This window comes from Sceloporus occidentalis, unplaced genomic scaffold (genome assembly GCF_023333645.1).
Source record: "Sceloporus occidentalis isolate IW3139 unplaced genomic scaffold, rSceOcc1.0.p SCAF_93, whole genome shotgun sequence".
NCBI lineage: Eukaryota > Metazoa > Chordata > Lepidosauria > Squamata > Phrynosomatidae > Sceloporus > Sceloporus occidentalis.
In genome coordinates this window covers 3,208,053-3,222,876 of record NW_028317073.1, presented here as the reverse complement: position 1 = coordinate 3,222,876, position 14,824 = coordinate 3,208,053, and the positions used below count along the sequence as shown (strand labels likewise).

At 37.1% G+C, this 14,824-nt stretch overlaps 1 protein-coding gene across 1 annotated transcript in view; it reads right to left on the bottom strand.

Moving 5' to 3' along the window:
• Positions 1–14,824, bottom strand: part of LOC149284439 (hemicentin-1-like) — a 141,563-nt gene that overhangs the window by 39,062 nt on the left and 87,677 nt on the right. Inside the window, exons 57-72 of the mRNA XM_089496740.1 lie at positions 13,201–13,297; positions 12,484–12,645; positions 11,179–11,292; positions 10,883–11,085; positions 8,619–8,700; positions 8,217–8,348; positions 7,638–7,787; positions 7,365–7,524; positions 6,167–6,291; positions 5,869–6,052; positions 5,177–5,274; positions 4,622–4,900; positions 3,998–4,194; positions 3,410–3,491; positions 2,078–2,214; positions 1,396–1,537 (exon numbers count right to left, since the gene is read on the bottom strand). Of these exons, the coding sequence (XP_089352866.1) occupies positions 1,396–1,537; positions 2,078–2,214; positions 3,410–3,491; positions 3,998–4,194; positions 4,622–4,900; positions 5,177–5,274; positions 5,869–6,052; positions 6,167–6,291; positions 7,365–7,524; positions 7,638–7,787; positions 8,217–8,348; positions 8,619–8,700; positions 10,883–11,085; positions 11,179–11,292; positions 12,484–12,645; positions 13,201–13,297 (2,344 nt within the window). The remainder of the gene's footprint in view (positions 1–1,395; positions 1,538–2,077; positions 2,215–3,409; positions 3,492–3,997; positions 4,195–4,621; positions 4,901–5,176; positions 5,275–5,868; positions 6,053–6,166; positions 6,292–7,364; positions 7,525–7,637; positions 7,788–8,216; positions 8,349–8,618; positions 8,701–10,882; positions 11,086–11,178; positions 11,293–12,483; positions 12,646–13,200; positions 13,298–14,824) is intronic.

Sequence of the window (14,824 nt, the reverse complement as noted above, 5' to 3'; positions counted from 1 at the left end):
ATGTTTAATTTAACATATGATTTAAATAAGTAACATAGATCCTTAGATCCAAAAATCATTAGACAAATGTTTATCTAATTGTTTTTTAACACAGCAGGTTTGGAAGCATCATTCATTTTAGCTCCTTCTCTACAGTTGTCTAGATCTGTAGCCTACCTAAAGGGGGTGGGGGGTGGTCGGCCTCCCCGGGTGCCACTCATCGGGGTGGGGGTGCCGTGACAACTGCCTAACGTGGGCCTGCAGCTCACTACTGTGGCGCCTGCTCGAGGAAACAGTGCGTGTGCGCAACAGAAGCGAGCTGCAGGCCCGCGTTAGGCTGCCATCGGCCCGCATAGAGGTCTGCGTGGCCCCAGGGCCAGTCAAATCTGCAAGAGAGGTAAGGGGGTGAGGGAGAGTGAATGAATGAAGTGAGGAAGTGTTTAGGGTTAGAAATGGGACAGGCTGGCTGTTTAGAGGGGCGGAGGTGGCATAGGTAGGTTGCTTCAGAGGCAAAGGAGGCAAATCAGCCTGGTTGTGCCAACTCTGCCCCTAAAACAGCCTGCCTTTCCCTTTTTTGCCCCCTAAACAGGCTGTTTTAGGGGCAGCTGTGGCACAGGTTAGCTGTTTTAGGGGCAGCGGAGGCATAGACAGGCTGTTTTAGGTACAGCGGCGGTGGCATGGGAGGCTGTTTTAGTGGCAGAGGCCTACCACGTCAAAGTCTGGCTTACCATATAGCGATAGGAGTTATACTGCACTACCGTCAATGTCTGGCTCAGTATATAGTAATGGGAGTTATGCTGTACCATATCTGTTTCGTAAATGTTATTTATTTAAACTTCATTTATTAAAATTCATTTATAAAATAAAGATAAAATAATTCATTTTTTCAGATTTGCTTGGTTTTTCCAGTTGACATACAGTTTAAAAATTGTTGAAAAAAATATTCTTGCCAACATTAATTTTTTTGTGTGTGTGTGGGGGGGGGGGGGTGCCAAATACTCTAGATCAACTGAGTAATCCAAGTATATGGTTTTATATATTTATCCTCAATTTTACAATTGTATTAATTAATGGTGACAATATCAAAGAACATTAACCAACTTTTCTGGCATTTTCTCATAATAACAATATTATAACTGTTGGCACAGGACTCTGAATTCTGTAGATTAAAGTTCTCATTGCAGACAAAAAAAACTAAATTGGCAGTGGTGTAAGCTTTCTGGATTGCAAAGTGTTTACCTAAGGAAATATCTAAAATAAATGGTGAAATAATTAAAACTTGGCCATTAGGAATGAACACATTTAAGGCTGCATTCTTCAACTAAAGTGTATGTATTTAAAGCAGCTACGACAGCTGCTTGGCTCAATACTATTTTTTAATTGCTGTGTTTAAAGGAAATACAAAATACCAATTACCATAAACGTTCAGCATAAATTCTCTTGTAGTTTTTCCCACAATGTTGCTTGCAACACAGGTATATCTTGCAGTGTCTGACACCTCTGCTCGGTCAATTTGCAAGTATCGCCCATTAGATAAAACATGCACTCTGGAGTTGGGCTAACATAAAATAACATAAAAACACAAGGGTGAGCAATATTACATAGTTAAGTTATATACAATTAAATGTAAGTAGAAGACACTTAGAAGTAGAAGTCATTTACTTACACATATTTAAATCCATAACACATATTAGAATTGTTTCAGTATAATTCAGCCACAATTTTATACATATTTTCTAGGTTAGTAAATGTCCCCCTATCATCCTAAAGGTAACAGAGCATCAGCTGAGGATCATGGATTATCAAACTATCTACATATAGAAGTAAAACATAAAAAGTAACTGGTTTGCAGTATGTAGGAGATTTAGTCACACATTTTCACTAGGTCAGTTGCCTACCTACCTCTGCTAATGGTGGCTTCTAAACTCTGATTATGTCCGATGCTGCTCTAGTAAAAAGGTCTCTGCAGTTCCCATGTTGCTTATGTACTAAAGTTACAGTGGAATAATATAGGAACCTTCTAGAGTGAAACCTCTTCAACACATCACTCCTTAGAACATTTTCCCTACTTGGTGGATAAAGTGGAAAAGTACATTACCAGCAGTGGATTGTCATCTTTCAGCCATGTAATTTTAGGTGGTGGTAGAGCATCTGATTTGCATTCCAGCATAATTTGTTTGTTAAATATAGATGTTATATTATGAATCCCATTGATACCAGCAATGTTAGGTGGCACTAAAAAAACACATCCATACTAATGAATACACGTTTAATATACTTAACACTAATGCAAAGTGAATATAATTAATAACAACGCTATCAAACACATCTGTAATGATATACGTTTATGTTAAATGAAAATACTGACACTTAATTCTAAACACTATTTGAACCATAATGATTATCTGAAAAATCTAGGTAAGATAACATATCTAGTCAGTGTAGAAACATGAATAAGTCATCAATTAATGTTCTAAAGCAAAAAATAAATGGCACTTTGTGTTAGCTAATCCGGGTTAACTTTAAGGCTAATTGATCATTAGAAATTATATTGCAATTCTATTGGCACAGCTGGAAATGTCTTTGTTTTCCATGAAAATAGCTAAGTGACCCAAACTTTTGAATGGTAGTGTATATGAAAAAACTAATTCATAAAAAGAATATATAATTTCTGTCTGTCTATGACAAATATAATGTTTAAACCACAGTTCTTATAGGAGAATGACATGTACTAATTATGTGAATATGAGCCAAAACACATATTTCCTAGTATGAAAGAACATTTTATTCGTTTCTGCAAGCAGTTTGCATTTGCAGTCCTCGCTTCCTGGTTGTAAAGATTTACTGTATATTTAATCACTTTTTAAACAGATGGCCACTACTATAATATGGCAATAAGTCGACTATAATTTGCCAAGACAAATGTCTGGAAATGTTTATGGAAACAAATGTTACAACATGATACTTATTATATTTCTAATATTACCATGTTGTAACATTTATTCATATAAATACATTATTTTATCTTTCAAACAATCTACCAAGTGCCTAAATTATATGTTATGGTTTGTAAACTGTATACTTTGTGTCTGTATGACAGGAGTTTGCTATATTGGGAATATCTATCTCCTTAAGAATTTGTGAATTAGCTGAATGTAACTTTTGTATCAATATAAAACATCAATATAAAATACAATGGCACTTTAGGAGAAACATATATTTAAGGTACACTTTAATACTGACTATATTATTATTATTGTTATTTGTTTTATATAGCGCCATCATATAACACAGTGCTGTAAAATAATAAATAGGATATAACAAGTAGTATATAACATAACAATTTGACTTACAGAAACAACAAGTAAGGAAGAACTTGCTCAAATGAGCTTACAATCTAGAGATCTTGGTGTCAGTGTACAGGACTTACTATGAACATCTACTGAAAATTCCTTTTTGTTGTCTCCTGCGCTGTTTGAAGCCAAACACACATACCGACCTATGTTCTCCTCCTGCAAGCAATGAAAACATAGTATTTTAGTACTGCTTTCTTAATGATAACACACAAGCATCAATATATCACTGTCCAGTTGTGCAGACGAGGTCAACTCAGACTTTTCCATACTCCATGGACTGTCTGAAAACTGTATACATATTTATTTATTACGTGGCTTTAGTAACAGAGGATAATCTATCAATATATGCATGTTAACCCTGGCATACCTGTCAACACTCCAAGTATAATAGCTCATTGCTAGGCCTCCAGAATAGCATGTTAATCTTTGGACAGAAGAGGGCAGTAAGCTTCTTCTGATAACCCAGGTCATTCCAACCACTAATTTGTCCCAACCACCCTGCCCACTATTTTCATTCATCATAAATCAGAAATAATTAGGGTTAGGACAGAAGTAATGTCCCTATGTTTGCTTAAGTAACAACCACACATAGTGAAATTACAATAGAGAGAATAAATAATAAATAAGACACTGGCGAAAAAGTGTAAGTCAATGATTTCTACCTGTGCACTTGCTATTCGAAGTATCTGGCCTCCTTTCAGTAGACGCACATTTTCAATCTGAGAAAGTATCTCTCCATCCTTCAGCCATGTTATTGTGGGAGATGGGAAACCAGTTGTATAACAAATGAGGTCTAACTGGTTATTTAAAACCACTGATAATTCTTCCGTATTCTCAGATCCATTAATGTGTGGAGGTTCTAATGACAAAATAAAAAACAATTTGAATTTGATAAAGGACAACTCCTTCTGAAGTGTATCTGAATGTAATGTATGCATTAATCCAAAACGAAAACAAAATAAAGCACTTGACTATCACAGAAGCTGCAGTCCTGTTGCAGCAGCTGCCTTTCTCCAGCCAATCAGTGGCAGGAAAGTGCTCCCATTGAAAATAATAGGAGGACTTTCCACACATGGGAACTGGGGTCTTAACCCTCACCCCAGCTTTCCCCCAATCCGAGGCTGAAGGTAAGTATATCATATACAGGGAGATGTGTTCTGAACATTTACCCTGCAAGTAATTTAGCTGGGGGTAGGGAAAGGATCAAAAGCATATAGGGAATTCATCTTCAGCTAGCCATAACTGGGGTCAACAACAACTGGACAGTACAAAAGGGTTTAACTTACCAATAATATTTAGATTAAAATGCTTACTGACACTCCCTGCTTCATTGGAAGCAATGCAAGTGTATCTACCAATGTCATCCATTTCAGCATTTAATAACCGAAGTAGTGTTCCTTTAATTTCAAGACTCGAAACATACTCAGAATTCAAAAGTTTTCCATCTTTCAGCCATGATATATTAGGTTTGGGCAATCCATCGGCAACACATGTCATGGTGGCAGGATTTCCTTTTACCACTGTCAGCTGATGAGTTATCTCAGAGTCAGCCATGCTGGGTGGTACTGTAGAAAGAGAACATTCAAAATAGTTATCTCCCAAATAGATTCAATAAAAGCAACTGAAAAGACTGAAAGAAGCTGTTGTCTATTGGACAGTACATAGTGCACAACCCATCTATAAAGTGCACAAACGATTCATTGTATTCCTTAGGCGAAATTGTATTCCACAATATAGTTGAGCGTATCAACCATCATAGTATACTGAATGGCCATATTTCATACAAATAAGTATTAGTGATCCTGAAACTGACTGATATGTTCTGTACTGAGAATCCATACCATAGACTTGTAAGTTGTAATCTTTTTCGTCTACACCAGCTCTGTTCGAGGCAACACACGTGTAGGTTCCCACATCTGATTTCTGCACTCTTGAAATTCTGTAAAAATTATAAAGTTGATTTAAATGGCCATTTACAGAAATCAACCCTTCAACATTAATGAAAATTAAATTTAAATGTAATTACTGATGTAAAGCCTATAATGGGGTTCTTAGCAAGCAACTATATGCAGTAGAACCCAAGATTCTAGAAACTATATGGATACCATCAGCTTTTTTACTTTGTAGGAAAGAATGAAATAGATAAACAAATCATCTAGTAAGTAAGTGAAAAAATAGAATAGGATAAACAAAAGTAGAACATCTGAATTAGTAAAGAAACCTTGTGCGGCAGAAGCAAAGCCAGCATCGAGCTAGTCTTCAGACCAGTTTATATTAACGAGCCCCCTAATGGGTCACTGCATGACAGCAATCACTACCAGATTTTCTAAGCTAGTTCAAATTCACATAGGCCACCAGCTGGAATCAACACCAGCCCATCCTGCTTTATGAGTCGATGGATAGGGAAATAGAAAGGTTCATTGGTCATCTGGCATTGAATGAATGTTCTGGTAAATTTGTTAATTAATGTAATGACGCATATTAAGTATTTTTGACAGGCACACACAACTTCTATTGCTTATTTCCAGTTCACCTTAACACTTGTCCAGCAGATAGGAGCCTAACATGCGATGATACGGGAAGAGGAAGACCATTTTTTTGCCAATTGATTTGTGCTGATGGGGTCCCAGTTGCAAAACATTCAATATTTATTGAAGTGTCTAAAACAGCTGTCATGTCCACTGCATTCCCTTCATTCGCAGCAATCCTGGGGGCAACTAAACATAATATAAGTAACATATTTTAGTTTTCTGTTATTTTCAAGTGGTGTGATAACAGCACACAGTCACTAATCCATGTTTTTTTTTAAGCAAAAATAGAAGCATGTATACCATAAACATTTACGTTGAATATTCTGTCATCTTCTCCTGCTGAGTTAGTAGCTACACATGTGTATTTCCCCATATCTCTTGTGTTGACATTGGATATGGTCAGGATCTGTCCATTTGAGGTTACACTTGAGAAATAAGAAAACCACAATATTAATATATTAATGTACAGAGTTTACATTAAAGTATAACAATTGTCTCTCAAGAGCAGCATACATTTTTTTAATGATTTAAAAGCACTGAATAGAAATAAAAGTAGATAACGTGAATATTGAATATAATATCAGCAACATATTAGGGTTCTACTGTACATACCTGCAATTTTATCTCTAAGTCTGAAAAAGAAGAGAATCCCTAATATGATTCCAGCCATATGATATGTAGTAAATATCACAGCCGTTATATTCCACGTAGAACTGTAAGTGGTATTATTGGAAAGTGGAATCGTTTAGGAACAGCAGCAATTCGTAAAGTCACAGAGTGGGGTCACCGGGTGCTGGTGCATAAAAGTTGCCAGTGCTCTGCTGATTCCATAGCTGAAGAGTTCCAAACTTCTGCTAGTATTAATATTAGCACAAAAACTGTGCGGCAGGAGCTTCATGGAATGGGTTTCCATGGCCGAGCATCTGTATGCAAGCCTCACATCACCAAGTAAGATGCCAAGTGTTGGATGGAGAGGTATAAAGCACACCGCCACTGGACTCTGGAGCAGTGGAAACGTGTTATGTGGAGTGACAAATCACGCTTCTCTGTTTGGCAGTCTAATGGGAGAGTCTAGGCAATACAGAGTTGAGGCGGGTTAGGAAACGGATTTTGTTTTGGCTGTGAGATGTTGGCATATGTTTCATTGCTGCTTCTTGCAAGCTAGTAGGCTTATATATCTAGGAGAGGGTGGTAGATAAATGGAACAGCCTCCCATCAGAAGCGGTAGAGGCTAATACAGTGAGGGAATTAAAACATGCATGGCATAGGCATTAAGATATCCTGAATCTAAGACAAGACCAAAGACTGATTAAGCTCTCCACATCAGGAAAAATAAACAGATTAGATGAACCAAATGGTTCTTATCTGCTGTCAAATTCCATGTTTTTGTGCTTCTACAAGGGAGTTGAATTCATTTCCCATATAAGCTCAAAACATTAATTCAGAGCTGTAACCAATGTACAGAATGTTTCTCACCACTTGAACAGTTGAGACATACCTAATACCGTTGAGGTCAATGTTATTAATGTGTTTGCCATCCTTCATCCATTGAACTACAGGCGCAGGAATTCCATGAGCTTTGCATACCAGCTGCACATCTTCTCCCGGTAAAACACTGACCTCCTCTGACATTCCAGAACCAATAATGCTAGGAGGAACTTTAAATATTTACATAATTACACGCGTGACTCACTGAAAAAATTAAGCATCTTAAAATCATATAACCAGATTACAAGAAAATATTTGGGAAAAAAATGAATTATAGACTTGCCTTGAACTGTTAAAACAAAGTTCTTGTGAGCTGTTCCTTCTACATTTGATGCAAAACAGGTGTACGTTCCACTATCTGAAATCTGAATTCTGGCCATTTTCATTTTGCTCCCACCGGAAAGAAACTGAACGTCCAAAGAATCGGAGTGTCCTAAAGTTAAAATCGCTTGTGATCATTAACTTACACACAGTCACGTCTGTTTTTTAATTAAATGTGTGTTTTATTGAAATATTCATAACCTTTCTCAAAGAAAAGTATAGTGTTTCTATGTGCCAAGTAGCAATCATAAGCATGGTTAGGCAGTTTGTACACTAAGTAATAATGTAAAATAATAGAATCAAATAGTTTTTTTTCCCACCACTTCCCAACGTTCTAATATGTGCATTATTGTGCCAATAAGAAACCATAAAAAATGTTATATCAATAAAAAAAAAACATGCCATGCATGTGCTTGCAGAGAAAAATTATTTGCTTATTTTACAGAAATTACTCTAGAACTATATGACTTTCCTGCCTCAATATGGGCTTTTTATTTTTAAGCAAAATTGTGTCTTATGAGAACATAGACTGCTTACTTACTGATCTGATTTCCATCCTTTAACCATTTTATTGTAGGTGTGGGGATTCCATAAGCATCACATGAAAATGTAACATAATGTTGCACTGTCCCATTATGATATTCCTCCGGTGGACCTTGTATGCTTGGTGGCACTAAGGTAAAATAAAAAAAAACCAGAAATGTTTCTATCTTTGCTGTATGTACATGTATAGGAGACATTTTGCCCTGGTGGCAATAATGTGTTCCAATCTGATTATATGGTTGGAATACAGGTGATACAGCAAGCAAAGGAGTTCAGCTATTTAAAACAGCCTGCCTTGTGCCACTTGGACACAAGCAATATACATTTTAACATGCCAATGAAAGAGGCTATATGTGGCTTTATTTGCTGGTCTCTAGAAAGCATAGAATTTGAAACTCACCATAAACACTCAGAAAAAACTTCTTATTGTCCTGCCCTACAACATTAGTCGCAACACATTCATATTTCCCAGTATCAGATACCTGAAACAAAATAAAATTTTTAATTAAATCCCTGAAAAAACTTCACAACTGTTCCCCAAACTCTCTGTTTTGCTAAAACATTATATAACAACATTATTATGCTCAGCAAACCAAATGCAGCTAAAGGCATAGGATCTAACTAAAACACACTATATGACCAAAAGTATGTGGACACCCCTCCTAATTATTGTGTTTAGGTGTTTTAGCCATTCTCATTGCTATCAGGTGTTATAAAATCAAGCACATAGGCAGCCATTTCCATAGTCAAACATTGGCAGTAAATTGGGTCATACTGAGGAGCTCAGTGACTTTCAACGTGGCACTGTCATAGCATGGAAACTAAGCCACAAAGTAGTTCATGAAGATCTGCCCCAGTCCACTGTAAGTGCCATTTTTGTGACGTGAACGTATCTAGGAGTAAAAACAGCTTAGTCAAGAAGCAGTAAAGCATGTAGCATCACTCACTACAGTTCCAAACTGCCTCTAGAAGCAACATCAGCACAAGAGCTTTGCGTCAGGAGCTTCATGAACTGGGTTTTCATGGCCCAGCAACTGCACACAGGCCGTGCAATTCCAGGGTCTGGCTGGTGTAAAGCACATCATCACTGGATTCTGAAGCAGTGGAAACATGCTCTCTGAAGGGATTTCTCATGTTTCACTATCTGGAAGTCTGATGGACCAACCTTGGTTTTGCAGATGTCAGGAGAAAACCACTAACCGGAATCCAAAGTGCCTACTGTAAAGTTTGGTGGAGAAGGTATAACCTGTGTTTCAGGTTGACGCTCATAAATTCTAGTGGGGGGTAATGTTAATGCTACAGCATACAAAGACATTTTAGACAATTGTATTCTTCCAACTTTATGGCGCCAGTTTGGTGAAGGCCCTTTCCCTTCGCAGCATGATGGTGCCCTATGCACAAAGCAAGGGCCAAAAAGACATGGTTTAATAAGTTTGGTGTGAGGAAGCTCAAGTTGCCTGCACAGCTGTAGCTCTGACCTTAACACCATCGAACACCTCTGGTATAAATTCAAATGCAGATTGCGAGCCAGACCTTCTCCTCCAACAGCAGTACTTGACCTCACTAATATTCTCTTGGCTGAATGGGCAATTCCCACACACTCCAAAATCATGTGGGAAGCGTTCCCAGAAAAGTAGAGATTGTTATGCCCACAAACCATGAGGCTCCTCCATATTAATAGCCTTTAGAAGGGGATGTCTAACAAGCTCATATAGGTGTAATCGTCTGGTGTCCACATATTTTTGTTCATATAGTTTTGACTGTGTTCATCGTCTCCATAAACTGAACCACTGATGCAACTTACCTAAACTAAACCTGCCACTAAATATATCAATACTTTACACTTATCAGCCATAACATTATGACCACCTGCCTGATATTGTGTAGGTCCCCCTTTTGCCACCAAAATAGCCATGACCCATCGAGATTCGGACTCCACTAGACCTCTGAAGGTGTGCTGGGGTATCTGGCACCAAGATCCTTTAAGTCCTGTAAGTTGCGAGGTAAGCCCTCCATGGAGGCATCTTGGTGCACCCGGCCATCCATGTGATGTAAAAGAAAACATGATTCGCCAGACCAGGCCACCTTCTTCCATTCCACAGTGGTCCAGTTCTTATACTCACGTGCCCATTGTAGACACTTTCGGCAGGGTACAGGGGTCAGCATGGGCACCCTAACTGGTTTGCGGCTAACCAGCCCCATATGCAACAGCCTTCGCCCCCCACGTGCATCAATAAGCCTTGGCTGCCCATGACTTTGTCACCGGTTCACCACTTTTCCTTTCTTGGACCACTTTTGATACTGACCACTGCAGCCCAGCAACACCCCACGAGAGCTACAGTTTTGGAGACTTAGCATCACAATTTGGCCCTTGTCAAAGTCACTCAGATTCTTACGCTTGCCCATTTTTTCGGCTTCTAAAACATCAACTTTGAGGACAAAATGTTCACTTGACTCGAACCGCTGACAGGTGCCATGATAACAAGATTATCAGTGTTATTCATTTCACCTGTCAGTGGTTATAATGTTATGGCTCATCTGTGCATTTAAATGTTTAACTGTTGCTAAAGAAAATTAATATGTTTCGTCTACTCATTTATTAAATCATTCTATAAATAAACAAATCATACACAAAATTTAGCCATCTGGCCATTCAAAAACTACCTGGGCATGTTTAATATTCAATCTCTTCCCTCCTTCCATGACCTTATGATTGACTGATTCTGTAATCGCATGACCATTCTTGTACCATTCGATGAGGGGAGGCGGGTAGGCATCAGATTCACAGTCCAGCATTAAAGATCCATTTACCCCTATGTTTATTTCTATGGAGGCGTCTTTACTATTACCCATGATGCTAGGGGGCACTGTAATAGAAAATGCTTATTGCTTTATTATGTTAAAGAAATGTTTGAATTTTGCTATAAATAAAGCATTAGAAGGAATAGTAAAAAACAAACCATAAACATTTAGAAAAATATTTCTCTTGTGTTCTCCAGCTTCATTGAAGGCAACACATGCATACTCTCCAGCATCAGTTAATTTAGTTTTTGGTATCTGCAGTATTCTTCCTCCTGGATAAGATAACCAATGGTTAATGTTGCAGTCATATTAAATAATGTCCAGGTGCTATGTAATCTGATCTGCTGAATGTAATACTTTTGAGACTACAAGTAGCATTAGAAACATAATTTCTAGTAGTACCCTAAAACCTAAAACCATGCAAATTTTTGCTTTCTACATAACTTACCAGGAAAACTGGTACACTTCCGCCATCATATGTACTTCAATGTGTTTTAATGTGCTTTTCATTATTTATATGTAATACAATTGTTTTCTCCCTCTTGCAAATGCATGATGGGATTTCATGTATTTGTCTTCCTTTACCCCCAGATCCTAGGGTTCCAGGAAATGTTTGATATGCTTACAAGCGCAAATATGCTATACTTACCACCAACTGCCTCCAGCTTTGGCTTGTGTAAGAATTCTATGGGCTCTAACCCCCGATAAGCAAGAGCAAAAAGGACTTCCATTGATTTAGAGTGCTTTCCCGTCGCCAATTGGCGCAGCCACAAATGGTGCGAAAATGGGACCACAAAGGAGAAGGTGTGCTGCAGCTCTATACTAGCCACCGGGTTTATAATGCATTTTAAAGTACTCACAAAGTATTATGCATTATTCATTGGTTGTATTGTATAGGACACTAGATTTTACATTTTACTCTTTCGGCTGACACAAAGAGAAGTAGTGATAGATTATTCATACAGAAACAACAACAAAGCACCCTAAACTTTTCTGTTTTGTTTTTATGTGATTAGAAACTTTAAAGAAAAATTAAATAACCACTCTTGAATCTTGTTTTGCATTCTAGATACATACTGCAATAAATATTTTTTCTAAGTGAAACAGCACTTAAAAAAATCATGGTTAAAAGAAAAGCGGGTTTAGGTCATTCACGTGCACAGCTATGATTTAATTTTGCAAAAAACATGCTCTATTAGTGCTTCCTCCAGTTTAGAGCAATGTGACAAAATAGTCACTTTTCAGATTTTATCTTGTGGTCTGCCGAATGACTAACCGCTCTTTTTAATAAATACTTACACCTCTCATGTTTGGCTTACATAAACCTTATATATCTAGCAAAGGTCCACACTATGTCAGGTCAACTAGGGTCTTCGAAAAATTTGTAGGTCAGCTTATAAAGTAACCACCTTCCCTAATAATAAAAGGGACAAATGAAAAGTTGAGCGCTATCATATTCTTACCTGGCACAATAAGTAGGTGGCTGTTATGGCTGAGGACGTTACCATCCTTTACCCAGCTGATTGCAGGCGGGGGGAATCCAGTCACTTCACATGTCAGAGAGATGAAGTTATTTTCCACAACGGTGACATTCTCAAAATGGCTGCCAATAATGTTGGGAGGCACTGGAATCAAAACCATGTGTAAGTGTAAATAAATGAAAGACATGACTGACTTAAATTCAAGATTACACCTGGCCTTAGTTCTTACACCTACTTATGTCTTCTACTTTTCAGTTTTAATATAAAAACACTTCTTTGTGATTTGAGCTCTGTTGCATCACTTTAAATAGCTACCTTGCTCTTAGCTATTTGCAATAATTATTTTATAGAGGAATAGGGGTCGCTTGTAAAAAAACCTATCTGTCTTACTGCTAAAAACAATCCAAAAAGTACGTTACTACTTACCACTTTGAAGAATGTCACCACAATCTTCGCTGGGGGTTGTGAGAAATAAATGGAATTTTGCATAAGATACCATAGCTATGTCTTTTTTGAATGTTAAAGCTCCAAAATATAAATCTAAATATATTAAAAGCACAATTTGCCATTGATATAAAATGTGCGTATAATTATAATTGTTATGCATTATGCATGCTTTCTTTTTATACAAAAGCAACTTCACTTTAATTGTTCTCTGCTTAAAAATATCAATTTATAAAAAATATATCTCAAACTTACCATAAATATTTAAGTTAAAGGATTTCTGCAAACTCCCTGCCACATTTTCAACAATGCACACATACCGGCCGGTATCCATTAACTGAGCATTCACAATCTACAAAAATAAATAAAACAAGCATTAACCCCTTAAGGACCAGGCTGTGTTTTACCTTTTGCGGCGCTCGTAATTTTCTCCTCACTCATTTAGTGAACCCACACAAATTATATATTGGGTTTTTTCAGGACAAGAAGGGCTTTCTTCAGATACCATAGTTTTGATCATATTATCTAATTTCCCATAAAAAAATATAAAATAAGATGAAAAATGTAAAAAAAAAACAATTTTCTGACTTTTACCCAAAAAATATTTTACTCATCCAAAAAATCTAATGAAAAAACCTACTAAATAGATTCTACTATTTTTCCTGAGTTTATAAATACCCAATGTTTTTATGTTTTTTTGCTTTTTTCTGCACGCTATGGAGCAATAAGTACAAGTAGCGTTTTGCTATTTCAAAACCATTCTGGTTTCTGGTAATTCTTCCCCCCATGTGCCATTTCAGGTATCTTTGAAGCCGGCAAATGCAATTTACCTCATCAAATCATATATTTTTGAAAACTAGACACCCCAGGGTATTTCAAATGCTAGAATTTTAACTCTTTGCATGCACTAATTCTACCACCAGTCTTTGTCAAACTTTGTGGTAGTAATTTATTTTGTGTTTATCACTAAAATAACGCTTCAGGTATGGATTTACAGCTCTTGGTATACAACACTTTCAAACAACACCCCAATATGTGTTCAGCAACATCTCCTGAGTACATTGATACTTTGTCGGGTTGTTTGGGAGGTAAAGTGCACATTTTTTAACTTGGAACTTTTACATCTGATCCTACTGCCCCCATGTCCTAATAGGACCATCTTTGAAGCCGGCTACTTCAATTTACCCCATCAAACCATATATTTTTGAAAACTAGACACCCCAAGGTATTTCAAATGCTAGTATTTTAACCCTTTCCGTGCATGAGATTCTACCACCAGCCTTTGCCACACTTTGTGGTAGTATTTTTTTTGGTATTTTTTTCACACAAATTGTACTTTGGGTATAAATTTATAGCTCCAGGTATATGTCACTATCAAACAATACCCAAATGTGTGTTCAGCAACATCTCCCGAGTACACTGATACCCCACATGCATGGGTTTGTCTGGTGTTTGGGGTTAAAATGCCACATTTTGGAAGTGAGCTTTTTTCCCCCCATTTTGGTCAGTCTGTGCCTATGCCCTATCTTTGAGCCCGACCACTCCAATTTACCCCATAAAACCATTTCATTTTTTTCAAATTAGACACCCCTTGGGTATTTGAAATGCTTTTATTTAAATTTTTCCATGTCAGGATTTTTGGGAAGATACAGCGCTAATTTTAGCACTTGCTCATAATAATAAACTTAATTTTGTTATTTTATTTATTTTATTCTTTTTGGACTTTTTTTTTTACATTTTGCTGGAACTGGATGGTTCCTCTGATGCATAATAATTTGTAAATGTTACCTTTTTTTTAAGCTTTTTTTTTTATTATTTTTAAAAAAATATTTTACTAATCACACAAGTGGCGCTAGAGTTCTCTAGAGGGTCTGGAGAC